The sequence below is a fragment of the Chenopodium quinoa genome, unplaced genomic scaffold (assembly GCF_001683475.1).
Source record: "Chenopodium quinoa cultivar QQ74 unplaced genomic scaffold, ASM168347v1, whole genome shotgun sequence".
Lineage (NCBI taxonomy): Eukaryota > Viridiplantae > Streptophyta > Magnoliopsida > Caryophyllales > Amaranthaceae > Chenopodium > Chenopodium quinoa.
In genome coordinates, this window is record NW_018744878.1 from 1,640,677 (window position 1) to 1,668,635 (window position 27,959).

At 35.9% G+C, this 27,959-nt stretch overlaps 1 protein-coding gene across 1 annotated transcript; it reads left to right on the forward strand.

The window, feature by feature from the left end:
- The first annotated feature begins 11,107 nt into the window (after positions 1-11,107).
- LOC110705442 (probable beta-1,3-galactosyltransferase 12) lies at positions 11,108-26,773 on the forward strand. The gene is made up of 7 exons (XM_021883310.1): positions 11,108-11,719; positions 13,226-13,378; positions 13,470-13,552; positions 13,948-14,047; positions 14,144-14,257; positions 23,455-23,597; positions 26,200-26,773. The coding sequence occupies exons 1-7, from the start codon at positions 11,298-11,300 to the stop codon at positions 26,295-26,297; spliced, it is 1,113 nt and encodes a 370-aa protein (XP_021739002.1). The 5' UTR covers positions 11,108-11,297; the 3' UTR covers positions 26,298-26,773.
- The last annotated feature ends 1,186 nt before the right edge of the window (positions 26,774-27,959 follow it).

Here is a 27,959-nt window from a genome sequence, read left to right on the forward strand (position 1 = left end):
TCAACTGGATGTTCATAATGTTTTTCTTAATGGTGATTTGGAGGAGGAAGTGTATATGCAACTTTCTCCAGGTTATAATTATCCTACTCCAGGGAAAGTTTGCAAGTTGCGAAAATCTTTATATGGTTTGAAACAGGCTCCTTGACAGTGGTTTTCAAAGTTGTCTAATGCTTTGAAATCGTATGGTTTCAAGCAATTGTATCCAGATTATTCATTGTTTAGTTATATTCAGGGACCAGTCTCTCTACGCGTACTTGTGTATGTTGATGATCTTATTATTGCTGGTTCTTCTCATGATGTGATTATTCATTTTAAATCGTATTTGAGTACATGTTTTCATATGAAAGATCTTGGTGTGTTGAAGTATTTTTTGGGCATTGAAGTTGCTCGTGGTCCGGAAGGTATATTTTTATCTCAACGTAAATATGCTTTAGATGTATTATCTGAGGCAGGTATGTTAGGCTGTAAGCCTATTGATACACCTATGGAGCAGAACCATCGTCTGGCATATGCCGAGGGGGATTCATTCTCTCAACCGGACCAGTATCGTCGCTTAGTTGGGCGACTTGTTTATTTATCTGTCACTCGTCCAGAGTTGAGTTATTCTGTTCATACTCTTGCACAGTTTTTAAGTAACCCGAAGGTGCAACATTGGGATGCCGCTATTAGGGTACTACGCTACATCAAAGGTAAACCTGGTCAAGGTATTTTGCTACGTCCTATGAAGGACTTATGTTTGACAGCCTTCTGTGATAGTGATTGGGCGGCGTGTCGATCCGCTCACTCGTCGGTCTTTGTCTGGGTATATGGTGTTTCTTGGTCGTTCCCCTGTTTCATGGAAGACTAAGAAACAACCTACAGTATCTCGTTCTTCTGCTGAAGCTGAGTATCGTTCTATGGCGGTTACAACTTGTGAATTGAAATGGTTGAAATCCTTGTTATTCTCTATTGGTATTTTGCATCCCAAGCCTATGAAATTGTATTGTGATAGTCAATCTGCTCTTCATATTGCTAAAAATCTTGTTTTTCATGACCGTATGTACTAAGCATATAGAGGTGGATTGTCACTTTATTCGTGATGAGTTGGTGTCCGGTAATCTTGCCACTGCTTATATTCCTACAGGTCATCAGTTGGCAGATATATTGACAAAGGCTCTTGGGAAACATCAGTTTGGTTTTTTGCTTTAACAAGTTGGGCATTCGTTACTTACATGCTCCAACTTGAGGGGGAGTGTTAGGATATAATTGTGTTAAGTTAGATATATTTTGTGAATATATTTTTATATCTCTTGGTAGGAGTTTTTTGGTAAGTTAGGTTAATGTTGTAACCTATATATACGTGATTAATGGTAAAGGCTCATCAAGCCGTTTTCTCCTAAATATTTTCTTGAGTTTAACAGATACCACATGGTGATACCATGTAATCCTATTTAGTTTTAATAATATTATAGATAGTCTTTAAATTTGGTAATTGGCGATATAACTATTTCTTAGAAATGATTAATAAAATGGCCTTTAAATTTGCAGTTGTTAATGTAATCGGATTTGTAATTCTTTCACCGTAAGCAATCAATTACCTGCAATGATCTACACGGTTAAAAAAAAAAAAACTTAGTAGACTTATTATTGTGTTCTAAATAGCTGTGTTTCATTATTTATAATTATAAAATAACCTTTAAATTTGGTTATTGGAAAAATGGTTATTCTTTAGTATAAAATTAAAATAGCTTTCAAATTTGGTAATTGGCAAAGTTATTATTGTTTGGAATATAATTAATAAAATAGCTTCTAAAATTAGTAATTGGAAAAATAATTGTATATAATTTTTTAGGGTCGAGCAAATTCTTTAGAGGTGAGTAAATTATTTTGGGGCAAGGTAATTTTATATGATTTTAATGGGCGTGAGCAAATTATTTAACAATGAGCATATTTTTTAGGGATGAGCAATTTATTTAGAGATGAGGTAATTGTATATAATATTTTAGGGGTGAGGAAATTCTTTATGGGTAAGCAATATCTTTATGAGTAAGGTAATTGTATATGTTTGTTTAGGGACAAATTATTTAGTGGTGAGCAAATTTTTTTAAGAGTAAACAAACTATTTAGGGGTGTGTAAATTTTTTTGAGTAAATACTTAACTCCACTAGGTGTCATTAGTGTGGAGATACTTTTAAATGATGTTTAGATCATTCATTTCAATGCATTGTCTAGTTTGTCTTGAAAAAATGATATCGTTATATTGTGCATCTGAGTATCATGCTCCAAAGTAATGTTGTTTTGACTATAATATTTTCTTATATAATATTTTATCATACTTGCATAACATTTTATATTGAGTTGTATGTTTACTACGAGTATATGTGTCTTATCATACTTGCATAATTCCTATTTTATATTGAGTTGTATGTTTACTACGATTATATGTGTTTTGTACGGAACTATGATGCGCATCACACTCGAGTGCACATAGTAATTTGCTTTCTTCACATATTATATTATCCACAATATTGTATTTTTTAAAAAAAAAATGTTGCAATTAATACTTAGCATCCAAATATAGTAATTGTTGCAATTTACTCCCTCCATCCCTTATTGATAATCCCTTACGGGCAATTTTCACGAGAATTAATAAACATAAATAAGAAGTAGTAAAAGTACATTGAAAAAGTAAATTTATATTGGGTATGCAAAAAAGTAGAGAGAGAAAGGAATAAAAGTATATGGAAAAGCAAAATTTACATGGGAAAGTTAAATTGACACAAATATTGTTGCAAATTGGAGTTTATTTTGATAAAATATTAATATTAATGGGACTATCATTTTGGGACTTAAAATTGGCCATAAGAGACTATCAATAAGGGATGGAGGGAGTATATTTAATAGAGGAAGTATATACAGGGTATATTTTTTTGGCGCAAAAGCAAAATTTATTAAGCTAATAACAACTTCAGTCATTAAATCATTACAAAGCTTTGTATTTCACGAGGTGCCTCCTCAATCCATAGTCTCATGGAGTAACAACAAAGGTGTTACTTAGTTTTACTAGATGGTACTCCCTCCGTCCCTTAATTAGATTCCTATTTCTCTCTAATTATGTGAGGAATAAATGCTAGAAGTAGGAATCTAATTAAGGGACGGAGGGAGTATAATGATATCAATACATGTTTAATGAAAAAACGTTATTTTTAATACGTCATTGCTCATTTATAATCTATAGTTATAGTTAATAATACTTACTCATGATCACTCCATCTTTCTAAAAAAGTTTTACATTATCAATGTATAGATTTAGACAATTTAATTGATTTAAAAAAAATAAGAGATAAGTGTGGATAATTAGAGTATTAAAAAATTATACTCATAAAATATTTTATTGAAAAATTACCAATGTGAGAGAAAAATAATTATTACGGAGTATGAAGTAAATTTAACAAAAAAAGAAAAAAAAAAGTAATTCTCGTTAATTGAGGAAGAGGTCATGAGGCTTCATAAAAAAAAAAAAAAAAAAAAAAAAAAAAAAAAAAGGGAATAGGTCATGAGATACAAAAAGATACGAGTATAATATTGAATCCCAAAAAGGCCAGATTTGGCTGACACTTGGCCCGAAATCACTCGGTTGAGCACCCTTTCTTTGTTTTCCTTGGTGACTGATTCTAGCTATAAAGTATGTAGGGCTATAGGATGTTAGGCTAGTTTTAGACTAAAATTTGCATTAATTTTTTTTTTTGTTTTATTTGGATACCAAAGTAGTCTTGCTACTCTCATGCTACAATCTGCACATACTTGTGAAACTTTTTCTTTCTTTCAAAAAAAAACTTATGAAACTTTTTCTCAATTTTAAATACTTGTAATCTATTTGTTGAAGATTAGTATACTTTATCTCATTTGATGATTTTGCTTTTTACCTATCCTGTCAAATACTAATTCGTTACTTCAAAATTAGAGAGCTATATTACAGTTTTCAATCTTTTTTTTTTTTCAATTCTCTTTTTGTTTCAATTTTTTTTTTTTAAGTTTATTTATTTACTATGTATTAATTTTGCTTATATGGGGACAATATATGTTTATTGGAGACTAGTGAGGGTGCACTTCGCGTGTAAGTTCATGCTTACTCGGTTATTAAACATTTAGCGATCATATATTGTGGTACATTTACTTTTGGTTTTTGTAAATAGGAATATATAAATGAGAAATTTATGAATATTTTTTAATGATTGAGGATCTAATAAGGGGAAAAAAGTGATGATTCGAAAACCAAAAATGTGTTTGCCGAATAATGTTGGTAGCCCGTATAAGACTTAGATTTCTAACTCGGAAGTATAATGGGAAAGCAATATAAGTAAGCCATCTTGAATAGTTGCATTTCTCCAGCGTAACATACTAACATTCCATTGTGTTACCATATTTTTTTGGTGGCTTGTATTAAACTTAAATTGCTAACCCGTATAACGAGAAGCCAATGTTAATAGCCCAGCTTAAATAGTAAATTCTTGTGCTTATTGTGTGTATCTTATGGGCCCTATTTTTGGTCCCATTTACCGATCTAAGTATTTTAAAGATAAAATTGGATAACATAACACATTGACACATTGTACATCAAAAAGAAGTAATTATTAATGAATTTGAACGTGTAAAATTTAGCTTGGGACTAATAAAGGAAACCTATAATAAGGTTGAGGAAACTCTTTTTTTTTTTTTTTTTGAATATTTTTGCACATTAAAAGTTTTTTTTTTTTTTTTTTTTTTTTTTGGTATTGCACCAATAAGTAACCCCTCAAATACATTTTGAGATTTGGTATCACAAAAGACCCTACTGTCATCTTTGATACCTTTTTTTGGAAGGCATTTTCACTTTCATTTTTGATACCTATACAAAATTTATTTTTATTTTACTACCTATTAAATTCTAAAATTATAGCTTTTGGTACCACTTAGCGGTTTTCGTTAATTTTTTTTCTCGTTTTGCGCGTCGAAAAATTGTTCCGTTAAGATTTTGGGGGGTCATTTTAGTCCTTCAAGGTTCAAATTTAGCTCAGTTTGGGGGTCATGTAAATGTCTCATTTTGGGAGGTCAGAATCGACATTATTGGACACGCAAATCGAGACATGTACCAAAAACTATACTTGTAGAATTTTTTGATAGGTACATGTACCAAGAGACATGCACCTTACCCGAACAATTTTCGAGGGCTAAAATGATCTCCAAAACTTTAACGAAATATTTTTCGACACGCAAAACGAGAAAAAGTCACTAACGGAACCCTAACGTAATCCATTTGGTGGTACCAAAAACTATACTTGTAGAATTTGATAGGTAGCAAAATAAATTTAAACAGGTACCAAAAATTAAAGTAGGGTCTTTTAGTGATACCAAAAGTCAAATTATCCATTTAATTATGACAATTTCTTTTTACATTTGTGTATATGATTGTGTTTATTTCACGGGCTAAGTTTTCGGGCCCAATTGTTGATCCTAGTATGTTAAAGATGAAATTTGATAATAACATAACACAATTTACATTTTTTACTTTACAAAGCAAAGTGCTAATTTAATGAGTAATTATGTGCAAAAATAATTGTGAGACTAATAAAGGGAAATAAAATTAAGATTATAGAAACCGATGCAAAAATAAGTGAAGGTAATCAGAATGTAAGTTCAATAAATCAAAATATATATTAATTAATACTTGTAAGTTTAATTATGATATGTTGTTTAAAAGCGTCTAACAATTTTAGACTTAAATCAAACCCATATTGGGCATATTCCACTTCGGCTCATGAACTTGTACTTATATATATATATATATATATATATATATATATATATATATATATATATATATATATATATATACGGGGAGGTTCCGCTGAAAACAGGGCTTATGGTGAAAATTAAAAACAGAAAATCTCAACCATCCATTGTTACTAACAAGATCTAACGGTTTAAAAAAAAATAAAATAACGTAGAGTCACTATATATAAAAATAACGTAACTGTATACAAAAATAGGGTAACTATATCAATTTTTACAACATTTGTCACTATATACAAAAATAGGGTAACTATACCAATTTTGATCCTATTCATAGAAGTCACTATATACAAAAGTAGGGTAACTATATCAATTTTGACCACATTTACATATAGGTCGTTATATACAAAGATAAAATAACTATATTAATTATAGCTTGCAATATTGCTGAAAATCCAGCAAGATTGATATATACAAAAATAAGGTGACTGAAACAAAATTTACAACATTTCCATAATACTAAGGTCATTATATACGAAAATAAGGTAACTATATATAAACTTCGGGTAATTAAATCAATTTGACACCATTTACCCAGAGGTCACTAAATATAAAAATAAAGGGTATTAAAAAAGTCTATGTAGGATTCGAACCTACATCCCGTGATTACACGGTGCTCGACCAATTGAGCTAATAGGCTTTCAACATGCCAAAAACTAGAGGCTTAAAACCAACACAGATTTTAAATTTATGTTTGAGATTTTACAATAACCTTTCACACACACACAAAAAAAAGAAAAAAAAAATTACAAAATTTATAACTAGTTAACTACTGCAAATTAGTTTTCCATATACTTCGTTCAAAGTTTTATGGAATACATTGTATGTTGAAGGCTTTCCCAGAATATTGTCAGTGTCAACTTTCAATTTCCTTCTTTCTTCTCTGAAAATTTGGGGAATTACAGAATTAGGCAAGTAGTAGAAGCAACATCTTCATTCTGCTTCATTGCTGAGACGAAAACTGAAAGATGAAGTTTCAAGCTCTGCGTCTTAATGGCGGTACCTCTCTTTTTCCCATAATTTCCTACGGCCGATTTAGAGGGAACGATTAAGCCCCAAACCTAGACCACCACCACCACCGAAACCCCCAAACCCAGACCACCGACACCACCGAAACCCCAAACCCAGACCACCACCACCACCGACACCACCAAAACCCCCAAATCTAGACCAACACAACCACCGACACCCACCAAAAATACCGAATCCACCCACAAACCAAGCGAAACCACCCAAAACCCACCGAAAATCACCGAAACCACCAACACCACCACAACCATCAACACCACCAAAACCCCCAAACCTAGACCACCACCACCACCGACACCACCAATTTGCTAATAATATCAAACAATTGACATTCTATAGCTAAATAATCCAGTATATAAAAATTAAAAAAAAAAACAGCAAAAATGCAAAAATTAAAGCCTAAATTCGCAATTTATTATCAAAATTCAGTTACAATACAACAAAATTGCATATAATTCACGACAATTACACATAGAATCAGAAGGAAAACAACAATTGAAGATCAAATCAAGTTCAAACCTAAAAAACACGATTAAAAAACCAAAAACCAAAAAAAAAAAAACATAATCAGATCGAACCTCCAAAAATACCTAAGCCGCTTCAACGGAGAATTCAGAGTATGCTTCCGCCGCGTTTAGAGAGAGAACGAAGAGAGAGAAACACACAGTAGAGAGAGAAAACAGAGAACTTGGTTGAAGAGAGAGAAAGTAGGAAAGAGAACAGAGAGGAGAGAGAAAATAACGTGTGAATTAAAAGATTAAAGATGTCTGAAAATAAGGGGAAAAAATCTCAGCCATAAGATATGATGTACGGCCCAGATTAACTGTTTTCAGTTTTTACTTTACCACTTGTTTTCACATGATCCAACTCCTATATATATATATATATATATATATATATATATATATATATATTTTAAATAATGGCTATATTATATCATACGGAGTCTTTATTAAATTTGATATACACAAATTGATGATATACTCAAAATTATTATACATTGACAAATGAAATTATTTACTTATTTATTTAATTATAATGTTCTTCCATCAAATAACGATTATGCTTGTGTTTATCTTATTATGCATTATAAATATTGAAAACAAATACTCGCAATATCTACAAATAAGAGTGTTGCTTTATTAACACCGTATTAAAAAGCAACCACCCTCAAGACCCTTACTCCTAAATTTTCCCCCTCTTAACATTCAAGGATCATAACCATCAAAATTCAATAAACAATCTCAACCATTGGTACGTTTGACTCTATGGTATACTTGTATTAAATATCATGACTTCATGAACGGTTATATTTAATATAATGACTTTATGAACGGTTATACTGTGATTGAATATATTAACAATAAACGGTATAGATTAAAAATAGTTATTATGACTATAATTTTAGAGTGGTTATTGTAAAATTATCCTAACTTTCAATATTGTGGTCCATTGTAGGTTTTATTGTGAATTTTATAAATTATATGTATAGACACCCTTACATTCTTGTTTAATAAATTATAAACAAAGTGCTTCAAAAAAAAAAAAAAATTATAAACAAAGGAAAATGGTCAATGTTAAAAAGTTAAAAAGTACATATATATTAATACTGGTCAGTCCCCCAGGAGGCGTTTGGCAGGATACGAACACAGGAGACCACATTGCAGGCACTGCAATACTGTCATATGGAAATGCAGTCTAAAGATATATATTTATCAGCATTGGCGGATCCAGGATTTTCATTTCGGGGGGACAAAATGCTTAACAAAAAGTAAAAACAAAAAAAAAACTCAAACACACAAATTGGTTAATACTTAGTAACATACATCACCCCCCGAATAACTATCAACTTCATTCTTGAACAAGTAACATACAAAACAAAATGCGGCATCTTTTTCAATACTACACTCAAGCTAATCCCATTTCTTGAACCAATGAACACTAAAGCGACGTAAACCAAACACTTGTCTTTGAGGAAAGTCATGTGTTTTTGGTTGGCAAGGTTTTTTTAAGAATATAACCCCTCCTAACTGCATTTCGTTCATTTGGGGGGTAATCCATTATGTTTATTCTTTTTCCCGGATCATGAGGAAGAAGTTCAACATCGTATACCAAATTTTCCTCCAATGGTACATTACAAGTACTTGAACCACCCATTTCAAATCATCTTCTTGACTTTGAGGGGAGCTTAATGAAGGGGAGTTATTGGACTCATTTTCATGGAATTTCTTTCTTTTAAACATGAATTGTCGAAGATCGGGTTGTTTTCTAGTAGGCTTGGATTTGTTTGAATTAGGTGAATCATTTGACATTTCCTAATTAAATTGAAAAATATATATCAATTTCCACAATTCACATCATTGCATACTAATAAAACCTAAGATTAAAATTGCAATTAAAATAAAAATTCAACAAAGATTGCAATTAAAATTAACAATGATTCAACAAAAAACTGGAAATTAGGGTTAACAATTGGGGATTTCAAATTGGGAATTTCGAATTAGGGTTAGCAAGACATACCATTGATGGATTTGATGAAGCGAAGACGGCCGAGGCTCGAAGGTCAGACGATGAGGGCGTACCGGCGTAGGCAGCGCGCAGGCGGCGCACGCAGCTAGTGAAGTGGCTTCCGAACTGCCGATTTGCCGAAGTGGTGCTGTGGTGACTGGCAGACTGGTGAGGAACTGAGGAGCAGCGACGCACGCAGGGCGGTGGTTGCCTGGTTGGTGGAGCAGCGACGCACGCCTCGACGGTCGATCTCAGTGGACTAGTGGAGGCAATGGCGAATTGGAGGAGTGAAGAATGTAGACTGAGTGCTGTTCTTCGTTCTGTCGCGTTTTGCTTTTTTTTTTTTCACTTTTTTTTAAATTTTTTTTTTTTTAAAAATGGGGGGACAGCTGTCCCCCCATGTCACTTAATTGGGTCCGCCACTGTTTACCAACACAATAGGATTACTATCATCTATGCGTCTCATTTCGGGTAAACAGTTTGGGTTTGGGTTGAATCAGTTTCAGGTTATAACGGATCGATTTATAACGGATTGAAATAATTAGTGGGTCGGTTTGGGTTGATTTTGAAAATCATCGGGTCAGTTTGGTTTGGTTTTTTTTTTGTTATTGTGGTTTCTATTCGGATCGGGTCCTAATCGGGTAGGGTTGTAGTTGGTTCGGGTCATAATCAGTTTGGGTTGAACCGGATCGGTTTGATAACGGATGTAGCCAGTTTAAAGTGGGTTTCGGTTCAAAACAGTTTAGGTTTTAATCGGGTCGGGTTGTAATCGGTTCGGGTCATAATCAGTTTGGGTTAAACCGAGTCGGTTTGAAAATGGGTTTCGGTTCAAAACAGATCGGGTGAAATCGGGGGTCCGGTCATTATCGGTTCAGGTCATAATCGGTTTAGATTGAACTTGGTCGGTTTGAAAATGGGTTTACCAAATTTGAAGCGGGTTTCAGTCCAAATCATATTGGGTTAAATCCGAGTCGGATCATTATCGAGTCAAGTTAGTCAGATAATGGGTAGGAACGAGTTATGTTATAATCAAGTTAAGTCATAAATAAGTTTGGGTTTATCGAGTAGTGGTTGAAACGGATCAGATCATAAACATATTGGGTTACGGGTTGTAAACGACTCAGTCATAACGGGTTACTGGTCGTAAACGGTTCGGTCTCAATGGGTTATAGGTCGTAAACAGTTCGGTCTCAACGGGTTACGGGTTGGAAACGGTTCGGTCATAACGGGTTACGGTTTGGACCGGTTCAGGTTTACGCCGGGTTTAAACGGTTTTCGGTTTAGAATGGGTCGGGTTACCATCGGGTTCAGACGTAATCGGTTCGGATTGTTTTCAGTTTTGGGTTGTAACGGTTTGGCTTGACAACGGGTCGGGTTAGTAATGGTTCGCACAAATTCGGTTCGGTTCAGTTTCGGGTTTAAAAAAATTGGGTCAGATCGGTTTTCGATTTCCAAAAAACAGGTTTTTAACGGTTCAGTTCCTTTTCGGATCCGTTCGAAACAGTCGGTTTTAACGGTTCGAGTCAGAAACTGACAACTCTAGGTGTAGGTAATAACAATTAGTCGCCCCGGTTGCCCTGGGTCAGATACGGACTTGAGTACTTTATAACAAATTAGATCATTTCTCCTGTTTTTAGACCCATGCAACACGTGACAATAAATCTTATTACTTTAAACGTTATACGGCCGTAAAAAAAAAAAGTAAAACAAGTACAGTAATAAAATAGAGTAACTTTTATATATATTCGATATACACTGATACGGAGGGAGTATACTGTATATTCTTACACTGGACAAAACTACAATCGACAGTATCGACACACTACAGAGTGTACAGTAAAGCAGCAAGAACACACTTGACTACAACTAGACCACCATTGACACCCTTCTCCTCAGATCATCATCTTCTTCCCTCAGATCTCTCCCAAATTCTCTCTCCTCCCTCGAAAATGCCGCGAACTTCATCCCCACTCATACCAACTTCCGACAACCAACCATACTCCAAATCCGAAAAGACCAAAAAGCCCTTCATCCCTTCTTCCCATTCTTCCCGCCCTCCAATACCCTTTATCGTCTTTTCCATTGTTTGCCTTCTTGTCGGAATCTCCGGCACCATTTTCTCTCTCCTCACTTTCACTCGCTCTCAATCGCCGCCAATTTTCCGGTGTGGTCGGGTGCAGGATTCATTTCGTGGGCATTACTTATCGACGGCTCAAAATCATCGATCTTCCAAGATCAGTGATGGCGGGAATGCTCTTGATCGTCCTAAGTTTTTAGGGTTTGTTGGAATTTTGACTGGGTTTGATTCGTTTGATCGAAGAGAGGGTTTGAGGAGTACTTGGTTTCCTTCTGATCCTGAAGGTCTTTTAAGGTTCGCCGCATTTTTAATATTTATGTTAGGGAGTATAATTTTTTACTATTTTTAGCTGATTTATGTTTTAATGCAATTAGAATTGCGTATTTTTTTGATGGGTATTGTTAGATTTTGTTGCGGAATTTGTGTGATTCATGATGCATCTAAAATGCGTGATCATAGGGGATTATGATGCATCATTGCGTTGGAACATTGATTACGGGATTCGATCTCGGGTTTTGGTTAACTGGGTTTCCACACTTAGCTAGTTGACATACGATTTCAATGCAATTATGATTGCGTGATTTTTGTTGGGTTTTGTTTGATTTTGTTGCGGAATTTGTGTGATTTATATTTTTATAATGCATCTAAATTGTGTGATCATAGGGGATTTATGATGCATTTGGAACATTGATTACATGATTCGATCTCAAGTTTTGGTTAATCGTGTTCTCCCCACTATATTTTAACCAACTAAGTTAGTTGACATACAATCGTTGGTACACTGTAACTTTACATGTAATGGAGTGTTATTATAAACTAAGCTATTATTATGAGATCCCTAGAATATATTTTTTGGTGAGGTCATTGTTGCATTATTCACTATTGTTTTTGGGATCCTAAGAAGGGTAAAGAGAGGATAAGAGAAGCAGGTGATTTCATATTGGCAGTGGCTTTTTCAATCAGGGAACTATTTATCCTACATCTGGGGGAAATTTTGAGTCATTGCCACATGCTCGTGTGTAGAGCACGTAAGGAGCCAAAGGAGGAGGTGTGAGATTGTATGAACACTGTATTGACTCGGTGGTTTTAGTAGGATAAAAGTGTCAGTATCTTGTTTCGGTGGTTTTAAGGGTCCTATATATCTCCATTATCATTATGTTTTGATGCTTTGGATATGATCTGGTCTTATGTTTTGATCCGACAAAATAAATTATGTCATGCAATTAGAACTAAACATAGCCTGGATGTGTTAGTAGAGTTAGGTGAGGAGAATTAAGGAATGCTTTGAAACTTTCAACCTAAACAATTCATTTTTTCTTAGAAACAATATTGAAAGTATAAAAGATATATGTAGACAAGTTTGAAGCAGAATATTGTCACGCTGTGGTTGAAATAGTTCAGAAAGGGTATGCTCAAGAAATGAAATAAAAAGTAGGGTAATATCATTTTAAAAGACTAGAAAAAATTAGTTTTATAAACTCTCTAGGAAAGATGAAAACTGAGGGGATAAAATTTATAACCGGCATTATGTGTAGACAAATCAGAAGCAGAATTCCAGAAAGTGCTATGTGGAGTGTGGACTGTCACAAGGTTTTCGTCCTGTTGTCCCTATTTCCCTGCTGACTAATACTTTCTAGAAAGAGATTGGATTTATGCATGGTACCCTACTGTTTTTTTTCTCTTTCTTTGAGATGACCTGGTGCAAGTCCAGGGATTGTTTGAGATGCTAAACTCTTCACCTCGAAATTCATATTGTGTACTCCTGTGTGTTATGTTCACTGTTGACTTTTCCTTCTATAGGTTGGAGCATTCTACTGGTTTAGCCTTCAGATTTGTGATTGGACGGTCAAAAGATGCTAAAAAGATGGCTGCCCTCAACCAAGAGGTGGATAAGTATAAAGATTTTTTGCGTATAGATGTTGATGAAGATCATGCTAGCCCTCCACACAAAACGTAAGTCGTAGGCTATGTGGTTTGACAATATCTTTAACCCAAGCAACACCTCAACTCCTATTTCATTGTGTCTAATTCTCTTCCTTTGCAGCCTGGCATTTTTCATAGCAGCATTTGAACTTTTTGAAGCTGATTATTATGTCAAAGCCGGTGATGACATATATTTACGTCCAGGTATGTAATTTTGTACATTTGTAATTTACAGAGACGCTAAGTCCGAAAAGGTAATAATATCCTTTGCAGTTTTGCACTTCCATTTTAATACTAAAAATAAAACTATCAATGTTCGCACAACTTCATTTCAGCTAATATCGTTCCAATTCGAGATATAATGAAATTGACATATGTACTTAATTGTTTAATTATTGATTTAAAAATTTGGACTGAAGGGTTGAATGACTTGAATCTATACTAGTCCAAAATTCTCAAAAATTGAGTCAAAATGAAGTCCTCAAATTTTAGAGTCTAATCTACTCTAGATCTTTTATGGACTCGACTTGGAATTCCATCTAAGTAACATACTTCTTACAGACTGTGTACAATATAACTCTCCATCTTGACTTTGTCAGACAGGCTTGCCACACTTTTAGCCAAGGAGAGAACTGAAACTAGAACTTATATTGGCTGCATGAAGAAAGGACCTGTCATCACTGACCCTAAAATGAAATGGTAAGAGAAAATCACGTTCTATCATGTCATTAAATGTTAGATTAGACTTGAAATTCATAAACTGCTTCTTTTGTGTATCTTGAATTTGATTTTTAGGTATGAAAGTCAAGGACACCTTATTGGAAATGAATACTTTTTGCATGCTTATGCTCCTTTGTATATTCTATCCGCTGAGGTAGTTTCTTCATTGGCTTCTGCCAAGAACAACAGGTGTGGCTCCCCTTCTCGCTTTTTACCTTGCATCCTTTTAAATTTTAAGAGTCACTCAATCTTCTATTTTTCACTTGCTGAATGATGTTGCGTATTGGTTTGCCTGATTGGGAAAATACTTCTCGGTGGCTTTGATTTAATTTCCCCCTCTTTAACCATATTTGGCATGTATACTCATGGTTTACATGAAGCAATGCAAAGATCCCTCACATTGCAAATGGCTAGTTGTGAACATGAATAGTTGGTACTTAGGTATGATCGAGTTGTTGAACATTGGATAAATGGTACAGAAATTCTTAAGAGGCTTTTGAGATTTAGCTTGTAATTTTAATGGTGAAAGACTGAATATCGATAATTTATGTTATGGACTGGACTCTAGGTATGAGCAGTATCTATAATGTTATACGTATTGTGACAATAGAGAAAGAATACAGTGAGAGGCATAAAGAAAATTTGAAATGGAGAGTAACTAAGTACCATCAAGGTGCTTTCCCCAAAGCCACTAATTCTTGTGTTGAGTTTTTCACTTACACTATGTTTGGATGACATTAGTGAAGGGAAAAGGAGGGGAAGGAAAAAGAGGTTGAGGGGAGGAAAAAAGTTAATTTTGATTTTCCTTTCAAATCTCTCCAACAATGGAGGGTTTGGTTTATTAAAACTTCCAGTTCCTTCCCGTCCTCTGCTTGCATTAGATATCCAAACAAAGGATGATGCATCCTTCCTTTTCTCTTCTCTTCCTTTCCCTCCATTTCTTTCTGTCCAACATAGTGTTATGTTTTACAAAATTTGCCCATATGTTTCTTTTTTTGCACCAGTTTATCTGAACAAGTTTATTTTCCTTTTTTTTTTTAAAAAAAAACCAGAATATGTCTGCAAGAGTACTGAAGGTGTCCTTAGATACAACTCAAAAACCTCATCTCACTTCGATAACACAAGATGAATAAAGCCATCTCTGCCCTACTTGGCCCCACAATTTCTCATCCATGTCTAAGTTAGGATCTTCAGATAATGAATCTCATTCTTAGGGTTTTGTCTCTCCCTAATTAAAACCATGTTCGTCTCATTTATCCGACTATTGGGTTGGAGTATAATGAGAAGTTCTTCTTTCCATTGGTCATGAGGTTTTGAAGGCTTGCAGTTACTCAATTTTAATGCTGACCAGCATCTCACTGATTGTCCTAGGTTTTTGCTCTCGTCAGATAATAAAATATATATACACCACCTGGTTAGAGTGACAATCTGTGCCTTGGCTTTATCTGTTTAGACATGACTTATTTTACCCACTCTTATACTGCAATATTTTTGTCGCAGCAATACCTGGTTGTGGACTTAATTTTTTGTAGAAGGGACAATCTTTGCCTTAGACCCTTAGTTAGGTTACATCTGATTGATTTGGATCTTAATGCCTACATAATAAACGACCATCAAATGACTCATTTGCCTAAAACAAGCAAACCAGTGCTTTGCTCAAAGTGTCCTAGCTGTGAAGCTTACATAAGGGTGTTCAACGAGCAACCTCCCAATGAAAGTCTCGATGTGCCAATCTTGTTAGGAGTGTCTTATTGGGATGAGAAGTAGCGAAAGGTAACCATGGCTCTTCATCCAAGGTTGAACACTGATTCTTGTCCTCATTTGTCCGAGTCCTGGACTAAATCTCGGATAATAATTGAAGAATTTCCCTATTTCCTTATTATCCTTCCTCTATACAGAATTAAGGAAATTTTGAAAGGGTGAATGGGCAACGACAACTTCTAGGCTATGTTACATGGACTCGTTAACGGGTGTCGGACACGGACACATGTCCATGTGTCCGATCCGGCAACCAAAATTTGATAGGGGCTAGATAGGTCGTGAAACTACTACCCTAATCAAATTAATCATTTATATTCCTAAACTACCATAATATAAGTATAGGGGCATGTAAAGGGTCGAACCACTAAGGAAGCTCACTCGTCCAACATCAATATCACTAATGCAAGAGTAAAAAGGGGAATGTTTTTGTTGGTTTTTGGATAAAAAGCACTAAAACTATAAACAAGCAAAGATAAAGATGATTAAATAAAAAAAGAATGACGCTAGGGGTACGGGGGTATCAAACATGATTAGAGAGAGGAGAACAACGATGGTTATCAAGATGAACATGCCAAAGAATACAAGGTTCTACCTAAACAATTCATTCTCATGCAATAGTCTAGGCAAATCAATGAAATAGGTCTTTACTAATTTGGATCATTCTTATGCATCCTATTAGTTACAATCAAATCAAGAGAATAAAGAAGCACAATCCATAAAACTCTACTTTAACAACTCATTCTCATGCAATCGTTAGAATAGAGATGATCTTAATCTAGTTCAAATCACTTTCATGCATTTAAACTAGAGAAAATCAAATAAAGTGCCATAATAATCTCAAGCTATCAAAAATCATGTCTTTCATCAATTTATGGCATGAGTTCAATCCAATTATCATCTTTCATCCAATATCAACACATATTTTCCACCCCCTTCCCCTAGCTAAGAAATTAGCCTAGAGAAAGGAGGATTAAACATAATATCAAAACTAGAAATAAACTCAAGAAACACAAAACAAAACATGATTAAGAACAATGAAAACAATAATAACTATATGAACTAATAAGATTAATGAAAATGAGCAACAAAAAGGCAAATAAATAAAGCTAAAAGAAAGGATTAGAGATTACTAAAGAGAGGATTAATGAAAGATGAAAGCTTGAAGTGTTGCTTGATTGAAGATTAAACTTGATCAAAGTTGAATACAATAAAGGAAACTTGAGTAATAAAAGATGATTACAAACTTGAATAAGGGGGCTATTTATATGCATCACAAAAGACGGAAATAAAACACCAAGGAGAGTTCTCTAGCAAGCAGCCGCGCCATCTCCAATCTGGGTAAGGAGCTGCTTAACCCAGCATCCCGCGCCCGCGACATCAGTAGAAGAGGCCGCGGTATGGAATCAGGGTAAAAAGGAATCCTCGATATGCCGCGCCCGCGGCTCCAGGTGCCACGCCCGCGGGTCAAGGAGGAGAGACCTCTTCCAGGGCGCGGCACGACATCTACCGAAAGTCAAGTAAATCTTCAACATAAAGCTCCGCGCCCGCGACCCTTGACTCCGCGCCCGCGGCTCCTGCATGGCCATTACACCTTCCTTAAGCATCTCATTTCCCTTCCATAGCTCGACATGCATCCATAGGTTCATCCAAAAGGGCCAACAACCTACAAAACAACGAAGAAACACTAAGAAAACCAAAGAAAAGGGGGAGAAAGGAAAGGAAACACGAGAAAGGATAAAAGAAAGCAAAACTAAGGTAGAATGCTTAGAAAAGGCTCAAACAAGTGCAAATGAGGGGAGAATCCTTAGAGAAAAAGGATAAAATAGTGGCATAAATGCCACTCATCAAAATCCCCCACACTTGGCTCTTGCTTGTCCTCAAGCAAGGAAAACTAAAACAAAGAGACAAACACAACAAACATAACATGACAAGGTTTATGAAAACCAATCAAGTCTCAAAGTAGGAAATGCTCCATTTGGACTCAAACGTAGAGACATGCATTAAAGAATACTTACCTTTCTCAATTTAAAGAGGGAAAACACGTTCTAAGATGCTCATGGTTGAAAGAGACAAACTTAAGCTAAGCATAGAGAACTAATGATTTCATTTTCCGCCCCAGCCCCAACCAAGATGGTCCACGTTCTCTCCACTAGCTTCAAATCATCCCTAAGTTAGCTCCTCATGATTCCTCAAGGGAACCGGAAAAAGAAATTTTATGCGGAATCATAAGGTCATCTCGACATCTCAACTATGCATACTCTTTCCATAGGGTTGAAATCTATCTCCCTCCATCGGTCTTTGACCTCGCTCCTCTAAAGTCCAAGGGTCTTAACTAGGGTTGTAATATCATGGCTAGGGGTTAAAGTTGGGAATCAATTTGAAAATTTTGGTGGCAATTCCTAAGTGAAGCAAAAGAGTGGCCATCTCTCAAGAACAACCTAAGAATTAAACCTAATCTCAAACTACAACCTTCAACACAAACCTCATAACATTACTTTTTTTTTTTTTTTTTTTTTTTTGAAACTTCATTTGGTCTTCTTGAAATTCATATTTCTTCCAAACCTTTTTGCTTATTCTTTTCATGTTAACTTTCAAAACCTTGCTTGAACCAATTTACACATCTTTCTTGCTCATATCCAAAACTCTCAAAACTCAAACCTCACAGGCCAATGCTTCACTAACTACAAGGGTCGGTAGAACATAGGCTGATAGGTTTGTAACATGGTTAAGTCAAGAAAGAGAAATAAAGCTCAAATTGGTTAGCAAGTAAGTTGATGCATAATTGAAAACCAGATTTGTAACAAAACACAAAGAAAACAAAGAAAAATGAGAAGTGCCCTTTTCCTCCTCTAGAGTAGTTTGGTCGCGATCTTCGGAGCTAGAGGCCAACACAAAGATTAAGATATGTATAGTTAAGGATCCTAAATGTCGCTCATAAGAATGATAAAGGCTAGAACAAATGAAGCTTACAAGGGATAGGAAATAAGCAAATACCAACTAAAGGGATTCCTATCCACTATAGAGAGCTACCCCATCTTACCACTTTCCCGTGAACTAGGGGTTCAAATGTCCTCAAAAGTTCTAAACCGTGCTACCTTAGCTTAAAATTTGTCTAACTCAACCCTAAGCATTCTCAAACCGTGTAAACCCTCATCAACTAGGAAGATAAGCATTCAAAGACACATCATCATGAGAGGCACACCAATCCAAATGAATGAGCAAATTCCAAATCAAAATCATTTCAACTTGTCATAATCATGTTTGTCACACAAAAGGGAAAGCAACACAAAAGAAAGAGGAAGAAAATTAAAAGGTTCACAAATGAGGCATATAATCCAAGTAAATCCCAATCGTCATACAAGTGATCGTTGATAACAACATCAACGATATCAGGTTCCTTAGAACCAAATTCAAGCAACCTCGAACCATTCAACTTCTTCCTAAGCTTAAGCCTAAACTAAGCACCCAAAGAAAAAGGTTAAAAAAAAGGGAAAAGGAAAGATGTCACCCAAATGTCTCTTAAAGAAAAATAAAGCAACCAAACCATTTACCAAAACGCCGCTTCCATCGTTCTTCAAAGCTACAAAAGAGAGAGAAAGAAAAAGCAAAAAAACACTAAACAAAGAAAAAGGGTTAGCAAAACGGGAAAGAAAAACAAAAAGCTAACAAACTTGGCCCATGGACATAACCAACTACCTACATCATAATCAAAGACATCATCATCATCATCTCATCATCATCAAAGACACTAACAAACAACAAGAAGCTAAAACAATCTAAAAGCTAACCAACCCGACGCATAATAACAATATCCAATATAAGCTTCTCAAACGTTCCCACGAGTCCTTGGTGCCTTCCCCCACACTTACTAAAAAACTTCTCCCTTTTGATTCAAACACCCCCCACACTAGATAAGAGCATCGTCCTCGATGCTTCACATGCAAATAAAAACATAAGGGAGGGACCAAAAGGGGGGGGGGACATGCATACCAAGGGGGTTTACTAGTGGCCACTAGGGCCGGCACCATCATCATCCTTTGGGGGGCCATAGGGCTCCCACCCTCCGGTGTAACCGGGGGGCCACTCATAGTGACCTTTGAAAAGGTCAAGTTGGGAGGGAGTTAACTGGTCAAAAGGCTCGGGTTGCATACAAAGAGCGGGGTGATCGAGGTGAACGTAGGGGTAGTTTGGGTCACCCCTATAGTCAATCCCACCCGAGACCCGGTAGTCATAGTGACCGGACTCGTCAGGAAACTCACGCCTAGACTCATCGAGGTTCTCGACACCCGACCAATAGGGGTACGTAGGGAGGTTGTCACCACCCCATGAAGCCACGGGCCCTTGTTGGGCCGGTGCATAAGGGTAGTTAACCGGAGGAGTGACCTCCCCCCTACGTACACTCGCATCGTAAAGGGCGTTAGTTTGAAAAGCATTATGTTGGTGAGAGGCAAACATACCTTGCATGCAAAGTTGCATGTTCTCCATTTGAGCTCTCATCCTTTCCATATCTTGTTGAAAATCGGGTTGTTGTTGTTGTTGTTGTTATCGTCGTCTTCTTCTTCCATGTTGTGGTTGCTTTGTATAATTTGTGGGTGGATTTGTTGAATTGGATTGAGGAGTTGTAAGTGTTGTTTGTTGAGAAGTAAAGATAAAGGTTGGAACAAGTTCTAAGTAGAGGAAGAGTGGAAAGGAGCCACGAGCTTCATCCTCCCAAACTCCTCAAAATGTTGAACCACCACCACCTTTGCCTCCAACCAAATTCTCAAATAGAAACCACAAAAACAAATTTGACGCCCTTCAATCAAGAAAATTCCTTCCTACTAAACACTACCATCAACCCACAACAACCAAACTAGGCATTGATGAAGATTGTTGGTTCTTTTTCAACAATCTAGGACTGAGCACCTTTGTCTCCAAGACCTACAACACATATCGAGAGCCTACCTTGGAGTTTCTCGCCTCCTTTGAGAAACACACTTCCAACAACAACAACATGGAAGAACACAACAACAACAACCCGATTTTCAACAAGATATGGCAAGGATGAGAGCCCAAATGGAGAACATGCAACTTTGCATGCAAGGTATGTTTGCCTCTCACCAACATAATGCTTTTCAAACTAACGCCCTTTACGATGCGAGTGTATGTAGGGGGGAGGTCACTCCTCCGGTTAACTACCCTTATGCACCGGCCCAACAAGGGCCCGTGGCTTCATGGGGTGGTGACAACCTCCCTACGTACCCCTATTAGTCGGGTATCGAGAACCCCGACGAGCCTAGGCGTTAGTTTCCTTGCGAGTCCGGTCACTATGACTACCGGGTCTCGGGTGGGAAGTGACTATAGGGGTGACCCAAACTACCCCTACGTTCACCCCGCTCTTTGTATGCAACCCGAGCCTTTTGACCAGTTAACCCCCTCCCAACTTGGCTTTTTCAAAGGTCACTATGGGTGGCCTCCCGATTACACCGGAGGGTGGGACCCCTATGGCCCCCCTAAGGATGATGATGGTGCCGACCCTAGTGGCCACTAGTTCCCCCCTTGGTATGCATGTTCCCCCCCTTTTGGTGCCTTCCTAATGTTTTTATTTGCATGTGAAGCATCGAGGACGATGCTCTTATCTAGTGTGGGGGGGGGGTGTTTGAATCAAAAGGTAGTAGTTTTGAGTAAGTGTGGGGGAAGGCACCAAGGACTCGTGGGAACGTTTGAGAAGCTTATGTTGGGTATTGTTGTTATGCGTCGGGTTAGTTAGCTTTTGGATTGTTTTAGCTTCTTGTTGTTTGTTAGTGTCTTTGATGATGATGATGTCTTTGATTATGATTTAGGTAGTTGGTTATGTCCATGGGCCAAATTTGTTAGCTTTTACTTTTTCTTTCCCGTTTTGCTAACCCTTTTTCTTTGTTTAGTGTTTGTTTTTGCTTTTTCTTTCTCTCTCTTTTGTAGCTTTGAAGAACGGTGGAAGCAACATTTGGAGCTTTGGCGCTTTGGTAAATGGTTTGGTTGCTTTATTTTTCTTTAAGAGACATTTGGGTGAGTTCTTTCCTTTTCCTTTTTTTTTTATCCTTTTTCTTTGGGTGCTTAGTTTAGGTTTAAGCTTAGGAAGAAGTTGAATGGTTCGAGGTTGCTTGAATTTGGTTCTAAGGAACCTGGGATCGTTGATGTTGTTATCAACGATCACTTGTATTACGATTGAGATTTGCTTGGATTATATGCCTCGTTTGTGAACCTTTTAATTTTCTTCCTCTTTCTTTTGTGTTGTTTTCCCTTTTGTGTGACAAACAAGACTATGACAAGTTGAAATGATTTTGATTTGGAATTTGCTCATTCAGTTGGATTGGTGTGCCTTTCATGATGATGTGTCTTTGAATGCTTATCTTCCTAGTTGATGAGGGTTTACACGGTTTGAGAATGCTTAGGGTTGAGTTAGACACATTTTAAGCTAAGGTAGCACGGTTTAGAACTTTTGAGGACATTTGAACCCCTAGTTCACGAGAAAGTGGTAAGATGGGGTTGCTCTCCACAATGGATGTGAATCCCTTTAGTTGGTATTTGCTTATTTCCTATCCCTTGTGAGCTTCATTTGTTCTAGCCTTCATCATTCTTGTGAGCGGCATTTAGGATCCTTAACTATGCATATCTTAATCTTTGTGTTGGCCTCTAGCTCCGAAGATCGTGATCAAACTACACTAGAGGAGGAACAGGGCACTTCTTCTCATTTTTCTTTGTTTTCTTTGTGTTTCGTTACAAATTTGGTTTTCAATTTTGCATCAACTTACTTGCTAACCAATTTGAGCCTTATTTCCCTTTCTTGACTTAACCATGTTACAAACCTATCGGCCTATGTTCTACCGACCCTTGTAGTTAGTGAAGCATTGGCTTGTGAGGTTTGAGTTTTGAGAGTGTTGGATATGAGCAAGAACGATGTGTAAATTGGTTCAAGTAAGGTTTTGAAAGTTGAACATGAAAAGAATATGCAAAAAGGTTTGGAAGAAAGATGCATTTCAAGAAGACCAAGTGAAGTTTAAAAAAAAAAAAAAAGTAATGTTATGAGGTTTGTATTGAAGGTTGTAGTTTGAGATTAGGTTCAATTCTTAGGTTGTTCTAAAAAACTCCAAAGACGATAATAAAAATTGGCTAATCGAAGTATGTTGGTGGGCACTAAGGGTAAGGGGAGTAATATGAGGATGATTTTATTCAGGACTTGGTGACCTGGTCCCCTTTTTTTGATCATATTGTATAAAACTCAGGGGCTGCCCAAGTGACTTATTTTTGGACTTTGTGATCCAATCCTCTTCATTGATCATACTGAATTAAACTTTGAGTTATTTTTTTTTTTTTGTTTTTTTTGTGGTAAGCTTGTGCAGCTATATGTATATTGCTTCATTCTCAGAGCTAGTATTTAATATTCTAAAGATTATAGTCTTAGTTGTGAAGATTTTGATGCAAAAAAATGAGAATTGATTAACTAATTTTGTCCCTTTATATTGCATGGTTCTTTTAAGACTCCCTTTTTATTAAATTGTGCGGCATGCCATTATTTGTTACTTGCTATACCAAGTCTAAACTTTGAACACCTTGCCATTTTGTTTTCAGTCTTGTTTTGTTCATAAAATGCTTTTCCTGTGCAGTTTGAGAATTTTTAGTAATGAAGATGTAACCATTGGCTCATGGATGCTTGCCATGAATGTTCATCATGAAGATAATCGGGCTATGTGTGATCCTCATTGCACGCCAACATCGATTGGTGTGTGGGACATCCCAAAATGTTCTGGTGCGTATCGTCTTTCTCTCTTCTATTTCTTGCTGTCCGATCAAATCATGCTTTAACTGTTATTATTAATTGATTGATTTCTCTTTGTGATAGCCCATTACTTCCTGCTTTTTAGCCTCTAGGCAGTAGAGCTATTTACAAAATTTGCAAGATGCTGTTATGGTGTGGGTACTATGTGCTGGTTACTTAATGCTTCGATACTTTTAACATCATTTAGGAATTAAAGATTTGGAAGCAAAAAATGTCCTTTAGGAAGCTTAAAGACTAGGCTGAAGCCATGAACTTTTGGTTGTGCATAAGAGACTTGCAGCACTATACAGACAATAGACAAACCAGTATGTCCCATCAGTAACTGATTGCTTCCTTGTGGCTTTATCTGATTGTAAATTTACTAAAATAATGGCTGACATTCTTACCCTACCTGTTAATATCTAGCCTCATCATTGAGAAGTTGACTAGCTTTGAACACATGGATTTCAAGTTGCTAAGCATCGATCTAAGGAGATGGGCAATTTAGGTAGTGGCATAATGATTTTACTATCAGTGGCTTGAGGAAAAATATAGTTAGTTAGGGTAGAAGCTCTGTAAATAGAACATATTAGAGAGAAAATCATGTTGCATATTGATGAGATTTTCTATTAATTTGTTAGATGTTTTGGGAGAGAACGAGCCACTAGAATGGTTAACTATCGTCTATTGTTGCTGATTTCCAGAAAATTATCGTTGAACATCTTCTTCTCTTACGGTGTGTTTGGATTGAAGGAAATGGAGGGAAAGGAAGGAAAGGGAAATGGAGAGATGAAATATCTTTCATTCGGATAACAAATGAGGAAGGAAGGGAATTGGAGGGGAGAGAAATGGAGGGATTAAATTGCAAGAAATTTATCCCTCCAACAAGGGAGAGATTTGGAAGGAAAACTCACCATTCTTCCTTCCCCTTCCCTCCTCTTCTCCTCCCTCCCCTTCTTTTCCTTCCCCTTTATTTATCCAAACACAGTGTTAATCTCCGTGTTTCTTGAATTTCACTTAGCGCAAATGTTTGATGCTAGTGCGAACGAGGGTTCTAAGGAGGTCAGGTATATGCTGCCTTGCCCTATCGTTTAGAGGCTTACAGGTTTGAACCTCTGACATCTTTGAAGCCATAAAGCTTTGCTCTTGCCAATTTGGATCTATATTTTTGACAGCATACTTCCTTTTCTTGCCACAGCACAGTTGTTTGGACATATACTACTATCTTTTTTTTACCTCAACCTACATTAATGGAGAAACTCATTGTGTGAACTTATAAAGATACAAGGCCATAGTTACTTACCAATGACTTGTTTAATTTGATCCAAAGTCCAAACAAGAGATGCCAGGGTAAGAGGAAATAGTTGAGAAATGGTCAACTGTTTCAAAAGGAGTAACAGATAGTTTTGAATTCTAAGCTGAATCTCCTCAAACCTTTTAGCATATAATTAAAGTCCTTTTCTTTGTTGCTTTCTTCTTGGGTTCTAGTGTGGATATGGGCTGTGCGGTAGAAACTCTGCAATTAATTACCAGGCTATATATGCTTATTTCTATGAAGAGGTTCTTTGAAAAGCTGGCTTTTATCAGCATTTTCTTGTTTCACACGGATACAAGTCCAAGTGAAGAATTGTCCCTTTTTGAAAATTTCATGGTTTTGTTCCGAATTGTCAAGTCTTTTTTTTTGCTAGATTCTATCTTCTAAAGAGACTCACAAACGATTGAAATTACGATTAAGACACCTTTTTCAGTGATGCAGATGCTTTGTTTTCATGTTGATTGATCTTTTATGGCAGTGAACCCTGTAGGTACTGTAGTTTTCTAACTCCCTCCCTGAAAAGTGCTATTGAAATCCATCAGGAAGCCTGTAGAGATATATTTGTCATGTCAGCAGGTTTCTGGAAAGTAGGAAACTGTCTGAGATTAGTTTGTAGGATTTCATGTTGTAAAGGAAGTACTCAGATACTCAGTTAATGAGTTAATACTTGTGGTACTGCGTAATATCATTGTTGAAGTATCTCGTACCAAAACCTTGTTTTCTTCAGTAAGTTGTGGCATGGGATTCATCATCATCAACAACAAAGCCTTGGTCCCAAAATGAATTTTAGCATTTTGAAGCATTGGCAACGGAAAAGAACTGATTGTATATCTGTTACTTGCTTGAAGCCTAACCTTTTTTTCCCCTGAAGATAAACCTTTTCTTTAGATTTTACTGCTGATTATTCAAGCTATGCACATCTATTTTGTGCTTTAGTGGATATTATTATGAGTCCAACTTCGAACGTGTTGCACATTGTAGTTCCATTAAGACGTTAGCTTTTGGGATTGGGGCATTTTGCATGCGTGAAGAGTGAGAAAAGAGGAAACAGATCGTACATTTTCTTTGACACTGACGAACTTTTCCTGAAAATAAGTAAATGAGTAATAATAATAATAATAGTAGGATTCTCTACTAATCATCCCATATACTTTTGTATTTAATTTTCCTGAAGTACTACTTTTGAGCTCATGAATGATGCTGATCTGTCTCGAATAGCACTTTTGTATTAGTGCTCTTTTAAAATACTAATGATAAAAGTTGGGATTTGCTGAACAGGCTTATGCAATCCGCCCGCAAGACTAAAGGAACTTCATGATACTAACATGTGTTCTAAGAGTCCAACGCTTCCACCAGAGGAGGATGATGATAGATAAGTGTTCTCTTGCACTTCATATGTTCTATTAACCTTTTCATTTCAAGCACGGCTTTGTTCCTGTTACTCGAAATGCAATTGGAATCGATATAAATCTCAAGGTTGAGTATATTTACAGAAGGAATAAGCCCTTGAAGTCCTAAAATTTGTTGTAATGTACACTAGGCATTCTTTTCCCAGGTGATCATTGTATTTAGGGTATAGTTAACTATCACAGAGGTGTAGAACTACTCTTTACAGGTATTAGGAGGAAACTATGTTGTGTGTTAATATTCAATTAAAACATGTGCTCTTTTTGACAACTGAGAGATTTACCTTTCAGTTTGCTGTAACTAATCCCACTTCAAATATTCAGCCTCGTTGTTGCTGATATGTATTCCTTTAGTTGGTGGGAACTCACAGACCGAATTAAAGACAATTGGCTCGATCTTTAGGTTGAAAAATATAATTTCCTATGTCATGTCCAGTTCAAAACTCCATGGAAATGGTTTTGAGCCAGACCAATTTTTTTTAGTAAAACCTTGTGTAAATTTTTTGAATTTTTTATTAAAATATATTGAATTTTTTTTCCATATTATGTAACTGTTTTACTTTGTATTTAGCTTTCAAATAAGGTGCTGAACAGTTAATTTCATTTCTCTTTTATATGATTGTATCTATCCATATTATTATTGGGGAAAAAAAAGTATAGAAAAATTTCTAAAATTGGCCAAAGTTTGTCCAAATTTAGGCCAGTTTTAGTGGTCCAATCCAGATTCAATCCACGCATATATCTGGTCCGGTCTCTGGTGTAGTTTTATCAAATTTATCGATCTGGTCCATGACTGTTTGGTTTGGTTCAACCGGTTAACCACCCTAGTACATAGTAAAGAACTTACTAAAAAGGATCTAGGTTTTTATTATAATTATTATATTTTCCGTAATTATTTATTTTTATAAGATTTTTCTTACATGTATATATATTTGAGATGCGTGTGTATATTGATATATATACATATACATAATTGGACCACTTCCTGTCACTGAGTTGTTTGGATTCCAGGGGATGAAGTGAAGGTTGAGCCTTGAGTATACAGAAACATTTAACATTGCGGTATTATTGTTGAGGATTGTGCAATCGAGCTCTTCTTATATAATGTGTGGTCTTAATTTGGCCAACACCCTTTTTTGGTGGTATAAACAAACAACAAATTGCATGTTTTTGCCAGTAAATAACGCCAATTTTTATTTATTGGACGTATTTTTGCATGTATTCATACCATACATATCTTTAATTTCAAATTGCATAAAATATTTGAATATATCTTATATTATAATTTTTTTTATTATTATAATAATTGGACTACTAGTTGATACATCAATGATGATGATGATTATAGTCATCGTTATTTCTACATCTTACACCACTTTGTTACTCATTTAATTCTCTTTGTCCCAATTTCTCAGAGTTTTCTAGATTTACTTAATTCATAATATCTCAAAATACTCATTGATTTTTCTTTTTTGTTATTTTGGATTTTAACTTTTACTTTGGTACCAAAATATAAGTGTAAGAGTCATTTTTTTGTATTATTTTGATAGCTATGACATATATACACTTTTTTTTTTTCCCATTCTTTTCAATACTTATATTTGCAAATAATCTTGTCCCATGTTTTAATTC